This window comes from Epinephelus moara, chromosome 3 (genome assembly GCF_006386435.1).
Source record: "Epinephelus moara isolate mb chromosome 3, YSFRI_EMoa_1.0, whole genome shotgun sequence".
Taxonomy (NCBI): domain Eukaryota; kingdom Metazoa; phylum Chordata; class Actinopteri; order Perciformes; family Serranidae; genus Epinephelus; species Epinephelus moara.
In genome coordinates this window covers 871,243-883,528 of record NC_065508.1, presented here as the reverse complement: position 1 = coordinate 883,528, position 12,286 = coordinate 871,243, and the positions used below count along the sequence as shown (strand labels likewise).

General features: G+C 46.4%; 1 protein-coding gene across 1 annotated transcript in view; it reads left to right on the top strand.

Moving 5' to 3' along the window:
* The window catches only part of LOC126385651 (glutamate receptor 1-like), a 92,764-nt gene that overhangs the window by 47,220 nt on the left and 33,258 nt on the right, over positions 1–12,286 (top strand). The window contains exon 4 of the mRNA XM_050037495.1: positions 9,401–9,585. Coding sequence (XP_049893452.1) covers positions 9,401–9,585 — 185 coding nt within the window. The remainder of the gene's footprint in view (positions 1–9,400; positions 9,586–12,286) is intronic.

Below are 12,286 nucleotides of genomic sequence, written 5' to 3'. Positions count from 1 at the left end.
AATGATGAATATATCCCTCCAATGTGTAGTTTAGGCCCTTTTGGTTACTTCTCAATGACATCTGATCGTTATGTCTCCAAAAATCATCAGTTGCCTCCTGTGAAATGCCGTGTACTGTGACACCTGCCATAGCGCCGGTCACTGAATGTTGATAGTTTGTCCAGTGAGTGGAGGGGGCGTGGCTTAGCCATAGGTCAATTGGTTTAACGGACTAATATTTCTGGTGTCGACTAGCGAGGGGGCGGACGATTAATTGTTTAGACGTCTAATCGTGTGCGTCCTTTCATATATTTTTTGCCCTTTTACATCTTAAAACTGATCATTTCTATTTATGGGCCTGACGCTAAAGACTGTTGCTACATCTGCCTGTTAAACTGATTTACCTTCAGACTCTGGGTCTGTTGTGGATAAATGAGATAAATGAGGCCTTGTGTTGTGTTCAAACCTGCTACAATGAAATATTTCAAATTAAGTAACGCATGATGTCTTACTTAAATAATTTTGAGTTTGTATCTCGAAATGAGAAACTTTGTCAAAACAACAAAGTGACTTAGTATCAACAAAATGACTTACAGGGATCTTTTTCTTTTTTTTTACATCACTGTGTGAAGCATTGGCGTCCATATCTGACAGCAGGGTCGTGGATGTTGTAGTTTAAAGCTCCATCAGACCAAAGTGAACTGAGTAAACTGAGTTTCTCTGCTGAGGAACAGTGAGGAGTTCCTTAAAGGAAAAATTTGAACTCGGAATTTAGAGCTGGGAAAAATACTTCAGGAGTTCGTCCGACGTCTCACCTCTGTTCACACTGACAAAGCTTCAGTTTGATACCTCACATGTCCGAATCCATGTCAGCCTCAACAAGACTCAGTTTCATTTATATTACAAATCACATATTTACCTGGAGGAGCTTTTCCCTCTGTACATCTGTCCTCTTCTCCTGCTTCTCCAGTTTGATCTCCTCCTCATCCTCTTCCTCCTCACTGTCCTCCTCTCACCTCCTCTTCCTCATCCTCTATTCTTTGAACTGTCCAGAGGGCTGAAAAAGCTTTTGCATGTTCGTCTCTTTCCTCTGCTGCCGTCTTTTTATTTGGCTCCTCTTGGCCCGCCATCAGAGTTCCCTTGAGCAAGGCATTTCATCTCCAGTGGCCTGAAGTGGGCAGCACGGCGCTCACTCAACCTTACCACAGATTAAAGAAAATAAAAACTAAATAAAAACACTGGACGGACAGACGGACGGACAGAGAGACAGACAGACAGCAGCTGCCGAGGAAATAAACCGTGGAGGAAGCATCAGCTCGCATGAACAGAGACCATGTGTAATTGAACATGAAACTGATTTTGTATGTGTGGTGAACATAACTGCTGCTGCATCACTGGTCTGATGTCTCGCCAACACACCGCTAGACACGCAACATGCACGCCTGTACACACACACACACACACACACAGACACACACACACACACACACACACACATTGATGCAGCAGCACACACATCACAGGCTCAGTTTTATTTTCAACTCTTTCTGCATCAACACTTTCAGTTTTTTTTTTATGTCCTGATGGACCCGAGACATTAATATGAAAAACTGACTGAAAATCATGAAGCTGAAGAAGCATTAAATCCATCTGTAACAAGACTGTTTGATCTTTATTAGCTCTTAATTCTCATCAGCACGATTACAGTGAAGGAGTCGTTTGCAATGAAACTCTGTTGGTCCAGTGTTGGCCCTGTATTGGCCCTGTGTTGGCCCTGTATTGGCCCAGCGTTGGCCCAGTGTTGGCCCAGTGTTGGCCCTGTATTGGCCCAGTGTTGGCCCTGTGTTGGCCCTGTATTGGCCCAGTGTTTGCCCTGTGTTGGCCCTGTGTTGGCCCTGTGTTGGCCCTGTATTGGCCCAGCATTGGCCCTGTATTTGCCCTGTATTGGCCCTGTGTTGGCCCTGTGTTGGCCCTGTGTTGGCCCAGTGTTGGCCCTGTGTTGGCCCTGTATTGGCCCTGTATTGGCCCTGTGTTGGCCCTGTATTGGCCCAGTGTTTGCCCTGTATTTGCCCTGTATTGGCCCACTGCTGGCCCTGCCTGTATTTGCCCTGTATTGGCCCACTGCTGGCCCTGTATTGGCCCAGTGTTGGCCCTGTGTTGGCCCTGTATTGGTCCTGTGTTGGCCCTGTATTGGCCCAGTGTTGGCCCTGTGTTGGCCCTGTATTGGTCCTGTATTGGCCCTGTGTTGGCCCTGTATTGGCCCAGCGTTGGCCCAGTGTTGGCCCAGTGTTGGCCCTGTATTGGCCCAGTGTTTGCCCTGTGTTGGCCCTGTATTGGCCCTGTATTGGCCCAGTGTTTGCCCTGTGTTGGCCCTGTATTGGCCCTGTATTGGCCCAGTGTTTGCCCTGTGTTGGCCCTGTATTGGCCCAGTGTTTGCCCTGTGTTGGCCCTGTATTGGCCCTGTGTTGGCCCTGTGTTGGCCCTGTGTTGGCCCTGTGTTGGCCCTGTATTGGCCCTGTATTGGCCCTGTGTTGGCCCTGTGTTGGCCCTGTATTGGCCCTGTATTGGCCCAGTGTTTGCCCTGTGTTGGCCCTGTATTGGCCCTGTATTGGCCCAGTGTTTGCCCTGTGTTGGCCCTGTATTGGCCCTGTATTGGCCCAGTGTTTGCCCTGTGTTGGCCCTGTATTGGCCCTGTGTTGGCCCAGTGTTTGCCCTGTGTTGGCCCTGTATTGGCCCTGTATTGGCCCAGTGTTTGCCCTGTGTTGGCCCTGTATTGGCCCTGTATTGGCCCAGTGTTTGCCCTGTGTTGGCCCTGTATTGGCCCTGTATTGGCCCAGTGTTTGCCCTGTGTTGGCCCTGTATTGGCCCTGTATTGGCCCAGTGTTTGCCCTGTGTTGGCCCTGTATTGGCCCTGTATTGGCCCAGTGTTTGCCCTGTGTTGGCCCTGTATTGGCCCTGTATTGGCCCAGTGTTTGCCCTGTGTTGGCCCTGTATTGGCCCTGTATTGGCCCAGTGTTTGCCCTGTGTTGGCCCTGTATTGGCCCTGTATTGGCCCAGTGTTTGCCCTGTGTTGGCCCTGTATTGGCCCTGTATTGGCCCAGTGTTTGCCCTGTGTTGGCCCTGTATTGGCCCTGTGTTGGCCCTGTGTTGGCCCTGTGTTGGCCCTGTGTTGGCCCTGTATTGGCCCTGTATTGGCCCTGTGTTGGCCCAGTGTTTGCCCTGTGTTGGCCCTGTATTGGCCCAGCATTGGCCCAGTGTTTGCCCTGTATTTGCCCTGTATTGGCCCACTGTTGGCCCTGTGTTGGCCCTGTGTTGGCCCTGTATTGGCCCAGTGTTTGCCCTGTATTTGCCCTGTATTGGCCCAGTGTTGGCCCAGTGTTGGCCCTGTGTTGGCCCTGTGTTGGCCCTGTATTGGCCCAGTGTTTGCCCTGTATTTGGCCCAGTGTTGGCCCAGTGTTGGCCCAGTGTTGGCCTAGTGTTGGCCCTGTATTTGGCCCAGTGTTGGCCCAGTGTTGGCCCAGTGTTGGCCCTGTGTTGTATCAGACAGACAGCAGTGTTGTAATGGGTGTCTGAGGACAGATGGAGGCTGATGCTGTAATTCTCTGTAAGAGCTCTGCTGGGAAAAACACTGGGAGTGATCAAAACACATTGGTGCTCTGCCGAGGAGTCTCCTCCTCCTCCTCCTCCTCCTTATATCCTCAATTCCTCTTTCTTTTCCTTCATTCCTTTTTTGCTCTCGTCTGCTCTCCTTTGTTTTCTTTCTCTCTTCCTGTCCTCTCCTTGTTTCCTCTCCTCATGTAAACAGGATCTTTATGTAGATTAGCTGTCAAACGTTGAGCAGTGTCTATATTTATAAAACTCTTTCTCTCTGCTGTGTCTCTAATTGAAGGTTACATTATCCATTAACACACACTTGACTTCTTTTACTCTGTGTGTGTGTGTGTGTGTGTGTGTGTGTGTGTGTGTTGGCGGCAGCTGTAAACAGTGTGTCACTGTGTGGAAACTAATGAGCAGTTACCTATCATCACATCATCACCTCTGACTGTCACACAGCACCAATTATCAGCAGACTTTCCTTCCTCCGCTCCACTCTGCGCTGGGCGGAGACCAACCCGTCACCACATGGACAAAAGTATGTGGACGGCCCTGCAGTGCAGCCGTACATGACGTTATGAAACGAGCCAGTGTTAAATGACGATTTTTTATTCAGAGATATCAAAGAGTGTCTGACTGTCGGTGCAGGAGACTCTCTATCATTCCTTAATTTTATTTTTGTAGTAAAAGCCGCGGGGAGCTGCAGATTCAGCTGATAAATCTCTGGAGCTTCACACACACACACACACACACACACACAACAGATCGTCACACTCCTCTCACCTTTAGTTCCAGTGTGTTACTCAACGCACAGTCGCAGTTCGTCACATGCACGTACAGTCTTTAAGAATTTAAGTTTCTCTGCTCTGACTTTGAGACACACTGAGGTAATAACCCTGGAGGAAGTGTGTGTGTGTGTGTGTGTGTGTGTGTGTGCGTGTGTGTGTGTGTGTGTGCGTGCGTCACACAGTATCTTTGAAGTTCCTGCTTCACTGTGTCTCTCTGTTCATCTCTCTCTGCTCTTTGAAGTCTATCTGAATTTTGCTGACTTGTCTTTTGAACACGGTGTGCATGCGTCAGTGTGTGTGTGTGTGTGTGTGTGTGTGTAAAATGCTGATGTGATTACTCTGCGTGTTGACTCACAGGGTTTTCAAGCACAGAGGGAAGAAGCTGCCTGTTAGGTTGTGGAAACAGCAGGGGTGCAATGATAAATTGAATTTTGTGATATCGTGATAAAAAACAGAGTCTGGATACAGTTGTGATTAAATCTGCCACATGGTTATTTTCGAAGTCAGTCTCTAAAGGACACTGCCATTGCAGCAACCAACGCGAATTCAGCCAATCCCCGTGAATCACATGTGCCCTTTTATTTTGTCCAGTCAGCGCAACTTGACCGCAAATTTGTGTTTTATCACAGTTCAAATCAAATTTATTTATAAAGCCGGTTTAAAACCAACCAGAGTGCTGTGTTGAAAATAAAATAAGTCAAATGACCTGGAAACAACAAAACAATTTACAAACTGGAAATGTCCTGTGATGCAGATAGCCCCGGCCCCACGATTAGAGCCTGGTCTCACTCCAAACCAACGAAACAAGGCGTCCTTTAACATCGGCATGATACGCAGCCGGTTGCTGCTGCATTTTAACAGCGCCTGGCGGCATCAGGGGGAAACATGGCAGGACAAGGACAGAAGTTAAGGAGGAGAAAGTCCAAGTGGGGCGGGTGGGGGCAGTGATGGATTGGTCCAACAACCACTGACATTCACCCGAGAGAGCGGTGTTCACTTCCTATAAGATTGTAAAGCCAAACCCTGTTCTTTGTTCCTTAACCCAACCACATGTGTGTTGTTGAAGGAAACATCAGTTGGCGGTGTTGTACTGATGTAGTGCTTTTATTTTGGAAGAGACTGTATGCAAACTGTACATTTCCTGTGAAAACAGACAATGCATGTAACAGGCTGAAGTTGACACGGCGTCCCAGAACGTCAACAACCAACACACCCAGGGTACCTTGGACGTCATATGTGGACGTGGAAAGTCCATGACCAAACGTGGACATGTGACGAGGTCACAGTGAGGATGATGATGAACACGATGAGCAGCGCTAAAATCAACCTGCGTAGTTGTCCCTCCATTGTGACATTAGAAAGTGTCACATTTATCTTGCAAGTGTACTCTTCTTCAACGTTTGCTTTACTTCCTGGATTTTTCCCACATGGAAATTCTGACCAATCAAGAGCAGCTTTCTCACACAAGGCATTTGATCTGGTCCTCTTGTAAATGCTGCCGTGAGAACACGAACCAACTCTAGGCAATTATACAACTTTGGAACAACATGAGTCCCTGATTCAGACCAAAGGAGACCACTCTAGGGCTGACAGCAGCCTGAAGTCTCGACCATGGGACTGTGGGGAGCAGCTGGTCTGAGGAGCTGAGAGATGACCTGGGTGTGAGGCCATGTCAGACTTTAAAAACAAACAGTAGAACCTAAAACTCAGACCTAAAGCTGTAGGATGAATCCTACTTATATTTCCTTCAGCATTGCCATAAGTTTTGATTTAACTGTTCAATGTATTTTCGTGACCATTTAGCTTAAAGCACCTCCGCACAGCCTCACAGATCATCAGCAGGGCTGCAGCGTCTTGTTTTCACCTTCATCAGGTCTTCAGGTTTGATCACAAGGGCGTCTCATGTTCCTGCTGACAGTCCGACTGTACGAGGTCAGCTTCTTTCCTCCTTAAATAATGGATTACAGCCCAGCAGAGGGAACAGTGTGAAAGATGAAAGAGTTCGCCTGGAAATAGCTCCTCAGATAAATCTCAATTCAGATAATTCATCATCATCATCCTCACTAATATTTATGTGTTTGTGATGTATTTAAATCAGGCCACTTTAACAGAAACCAAAATGATCATGCGTCTCTGAGTGTGAAGCAGCTTTTTGAAGTGTGACCCAGGTCAAGTCCAGCCCGAGGCAGACAGCAGACATCACACCACTTTGACTCTGCGGCTCGACGCTGAGTTTGAGAAGCCGCTGCCTCTTCAGATCCTCCGAGCTTCACGTGGAAAATATCTCAGTGTTGTGTTTATATGTGTTTGAGCAACGAGGCAGACGGTGTCGAGGGAGGGCGCTTTGAAAAGTAAAGGAAATGGAAAATAAACCTCCGACTGCTGGTGATATTCAGATTCATCAGGTTTTAATCTCCTGGATGATGTGATGTCTTCATTAACCACCGGCTGAAACAGCGACTGTCACTCTCCAATAGGCAGCAAAATATGAAATCCTTTGTGACAAGCTTCGTCCCCTTCTTCCTAACAGTTAACTTTATGACACAACAATTAATTACCCTGAAACTAACTGCTACATTTACTAAATTACATGCTGGGTAGCAGGTACAGCTCGCTAGCTAGCCAGGTAGCATAATGCTAACAGTCTGTTGAAGGCTGAGAGCGGCTCCGTCGCTAAGTTCATCCATTTTCATCCTCTTACCCGGGGTCAGGTCTCGAAGGCAGCAGGCTGAGCAAACCACCCCAGACGTCCCTGCGACCAGAGACGATCTCCAGCTCCTCCTGGAGGACCCCGAGGTGTTCCCAGACCAGATGAGATCTATAATCCCTCCATTGTGTTCTGGGTCTGCCCCGGGGCCTCCTACCAGCTGGACCAGGAGGATCCTGATCAGATGTTGAACCACCTCAACATGAAGGAGCAGCGGCTCTACTCCGAGCTCCCTCCAGATGTCTGACTCCTCCCCCTATCTCTAAGGCTGAGCCCAGACACCCTACAGAGGAAACTCATTTCAGACGCTTGTATCTGTGACCTCATTCTTTCAGTCACTACCCAGAGCTCATGACCATAGGTGAGGGTTGGGACGCAGATGGACCAGGAAATCAAAAGCTTCGCCTTCAGGCTCAGCTCCCTCTGAACCACGAGGGACCGGCACAGCGCCCACATCTCTGCAGAAGCCGCACCAAACCACAAGAGAGTTACTACTTGATGGGAGCTCAGACCGGCCAGTTCACAGAGCTGCAACTTTTCTCTGCAACGTTCTAAAACAGTTTCCTCGTGTCGCCAATCTTTGGTCTGAACTGGACTTAAAACTCTCCTGTTTCACTGAAGTCAGATACGAGGCAGAGTCATTTAAATGACGAATGCATCACCGACAGAAAACTACAGTTTGTAGGCTATGCTGAAGTGAATGTGGCTTTTCACAGGACAGACAACACAGGACGCAGAGGGGACACCAGCACAACAATGTCACTGAGCTAGAAAGTCACAAAAATGTCCACAGGCTGAGATCAATGCAAAAATAGTAAATTTATTTAAGGCATCTGTGCCAAAAAAAGGGTCCTCAAAGTGCAAAAAATGATGAAGAGTGAATAAAAACAAGAACATTTACCCTCTGTTGTCTGGTGGCTGTGCTGCCTGCTCTCCTCCCGGGGAAACAGTTCACAGCGGCGGGGAGACCTGAGGCAGCTGATTTATTGTCGTCTGTGATCTGATAAAGACTCTACAGATAAATAAGATGAAATAAATCAGTGTATGGAGTATTATGTATTAAACCAACCCATCCTCACTGTGACCTCGTCACATGTCCACGTTTGGTCATGGACTTTCCACGTCCACATATGACGTCCAAGGTACCCTGGGTGTGTTGGTGGTTGACGTTCTGGGACGCTGTGTCAACTTCAGCCTGTTACATGCATTGTCTGTTTTCAAAATACACTTCTGTTTTCACAGGAAATGTACAGTTTGATACAGTCTCTTTCAAAATAAAAGCACTACGTCAGTACAACACCACCAACTGATGTTTCCTTCAACAACACACACACGTGGTTACGTTTAGGAACAAAGAACAGGGTTTGGCTTTACAATCTTAAAGGAAGTGAACACTGCTCTAGCGGACCCATCCACCCCTCCCGCCCACCTCACATGGACTTTTGCCGCCTTAACTTTCATCCTTGTCCTGCCACATTTCTCCCCGACTCCATGTGTCATGCCGAGGTTGAAGGACAGCTTTTGTCATTGGTTTCTGACACCGCAAGTCACTGTCCAAGCGCCAGTTTTTGACAACTTCAGAGTGAGACCAGGCTCGTATTACTGTTTGAAGTGTGTGCATTTGCCCGTGGTCACCTGGTGTGATATGGAGCTTTATCCCTACCTTTATTCAAGAGAGTGGTCTATCAGTTTGAGAGCATTATTTATTGATGCTCAAAAACCCTGCCCTCGCACTCAAATAGCCTCTGCTTGCACTTGGATCTACTCTGTTTCTGCTCAAACTGTGTGCAGATACCATGTTGCTCGCACTCTGATACCATGTTGCTCGCACTCAGATACCATGTTGCTCGCACTCAGATACCATACCAACATGGTATCTGAGTGCGTGCACACAGTTTGAGCAGAAACAGAGTAGAGCAGAGGCTATTTGAGTGCGAGGGCAGGGTTTTTGAGCATGAAATCAATAAATAACGCTCTCAAACTGATAGACCACTCTCTTGAATAAAGGTAGGGCTAAAGCTCCATAGTAGGAGGGGCTATAAAGGTAGGGCTAAAGCTCCATAGTAGGAGGGGCTTCAGGAGGAGGGAGCATTCTCTGCTGTTTTTTTTTTGTGTCTTTTCTATATTTCTGCCGACAGCAGCTTTGAGTATGTTCAGGTTCTGGACTGTTGGTTCATCATATTATCTTTTTAAATCCTAAACCTCTCTCTTGATTTCAGGACATGGACTCATCTGATTAAAACAAAACAAGACAAATAAAAAAGACAGTCGGCGTCCTTTAATGTCCTGATGTCTCACATTGTCTCGTGTCATCTTGTCTTTTGCGTCTCAGGTCTGACGGTGCTGCAAAGGATCTTGGACACGGCGGCGGAGCGCAGCTGGCAGGTCACCTCCGTTAACTTGGACACTCTGACAGAAGCCGGCTTCATCAAGCTGCTCGCCGACCTCGACTACAAGAAGGACTTTCAGATCATCATCGACTGCGAGCTCGAACGACTCAACTCCATCCTCAACCTGGTAAAACACTCGCTCATCCTGACATCAGTAAATCAGAGACAAAGAACAAACAGCAGTATGACACACACAGGACTCTGTTCCATACGATCACTACAACATCTACATTAAATATGCACTTCTGTTACGCCAAGTAAACAAACCACGAGCAAACCACGTGCCAGTTTGTATAAAATCAAACCAGTTTACGTGTGTACACCAAACCGGACTGGAAATTGACCCAACTCTAGTCAGTATATTCATCTGTCTGCAGTGATCTCACAAACTACTGGACCAGTCAGCCTAATCATGTGTGTCCGCATCTATGACTGTATTCTCAGGGACCTGTCGTGGCTCTGATGATTCACAGTTGTTGTAAAACCTGTTTTATTGATTGTTTAATATCATCACTGACGGCTGACTCCTCGCTCCTCTTTACCGGCCGCTAGGGGCCGCAAATTTTACTGAAAGCAGCTCGGCTAAAAACTACAGCACAGTCCTGCACCAGGTCGAGTACCCCCCATCTGAAATGTTCCAAAGTTCCCGAGCTTAACTGCCACTTAGGAAATTTCCAGAAATTTTGCATCCAACTGTAACCCTAGTCTGAACCACATTTCTTCACAATCCATCCAATAGGGATGTAACGATACCAGAAACTCACGATACGATATTATCACGATATTTATACAAGGGGAAAAGAAGAGAAAATTTATTGTTAAAAATAGTGCATGTACACTGTACAGCATGTTATTTTTAACTTGGAAGCGTATCATAAACAAATCAACACACAGTTGAACATGTGCTTTCATTTCCCCCCTATTACTGCTAGGCAGGCAGACATTAAAGTGCCATAACAAAGTCATGTCAATTAAAACTATAGTGACAGAATATGAAAATGGAAACATTCAGTATTTTTTAACCTACTCTGAACAAAAGTAGTGTAGTACTATTACTAGAAAGTCATCTGAATGACATCAAATTATGAGGATAGAGTAGTCTTAATATTCATCAAATATACAGAACTTAGAACAATCAGACCCTGCAACAACAACACAATTAACAAATTAGAAATAATGTAAACTCAATAACATACAATCCCTCACTCACAGATACACAAAGAGAGAGAGAGAGAGAGAGAGAGAGAGAGAGAGAGAGGGAGAGGTGGGTAGAGATGTGTGTAAAAGAAAACCAAAATAAATAAAGCCCAGTCATTTCCCTGGAAGTCATAGAAAAACTCAAAAACACACATTCACTCAGTTTGTTCACGCCAGGTTGACAATCTTGACATCAAGGAGACCCTAACACTTTCTCAGGACAGGAGATGAGGAGAGGAAAGCTCTGCTCCTGCGCTTTCATGTGATATGCGTGGCATTTCTGTGCGACCCTGCATTCGCGAGTAATCCATCCAAAAGTAATGTGTGTGCAGAGCTGTATGAAAGCTCTGTTATACATTATTTTATTGTAACTTTATCATTTTTTTTTCGCTGTGAAAACATTGGACTACCGACTAGTGCTTGGTCTTGTCGGAAAGCCACGATTCCGCTGTTTTACATGATATGTGTGGCTTCTCGCTGTGACGAACGGTCGCGGAGAAAATCCACAGAGAAGAACAATCAATCTCCTTACTTTTATTCGCTGTGTCCTCCAGTCACGCACGGGTCAGAGTCGGAGGCTGAGCTGCACGAGTCTACTCTCACCTGCGCGCGCAGTTGCATGCAAAGGATTATGGGGAATATAGTCGCACAGTCATATTACCGGCTCTGTAGGAGAACGCAGCTATACAACTACTGTGGCATTCCCATGACGGTATCGAGAATTTATTTTATCGCGACACCGCGAAATTCGACATATCGTTACATGCCTACCATCCAATAATAGTTGAGATATTTCAGTCTCGACCAAAGCAGTATATCGTCTGATATTGCCGTCCTCATAAAGCCGCGTCAACAGCAGCACTAAGACGTCAGATAAGACTTGATGCAACATTATTGTAACAACAAGGAGCACAGGATCACGACCAAATACCAGAGAACTACCTGACGTCCCCATGAGCCTCACCTGCACCTTGTGTTCTCTGCTACTATGCTAATGTTAGCATGCTAAGTAAGTGGTGAAAACTGTAAACATTATACCTGTTAAACATCAGTATTTTAGCGTTGTCACTGTAAAGATGTTAGCATGCAGATTGTAGTGCTGTGTAAAACTACAGCCCCACAGAGGTGCTCATCGAGGCCCTTTAAATGGTACGTATGATCATGGATGTATAAAGAGACCTGGATACAGTGTTGGAGGCGTTTAGCTGCAGTGTATAAAATGACCCAGTTGATTAGCACTACTTCTGCACCCTGCGGCCCAGAGAGCAGGCGCCCTTAGAAATGTACAGATTCCTAAAAGCCAGAGTCCTGCACTGGGTCGGGTACCTGATGGGTAACCCGCAAAAAGCTGTGTAACAAGTAAAAATGAACTCCAAGTGTGCGGGCTGCAGGCGAGAACAAAAGTCCTACAATGTAGGTTTTTTGCTGATTTTACTGGAGTTTTAAATTCATTTAAACTCTTTTATTTCCCCAGTTTTTATAAACCACAGTGTTTCAATCAGTTCTTTAAAAGCTGCTGTTTTCACGTCCGGTCTGTTTTAATTGTTGACATGTAAATCACTCTGTTTTGAAAAGTGCTTTATAGTTAAAGATCATTATTATTATTATATGATAAAAATCAACCAGCTGAA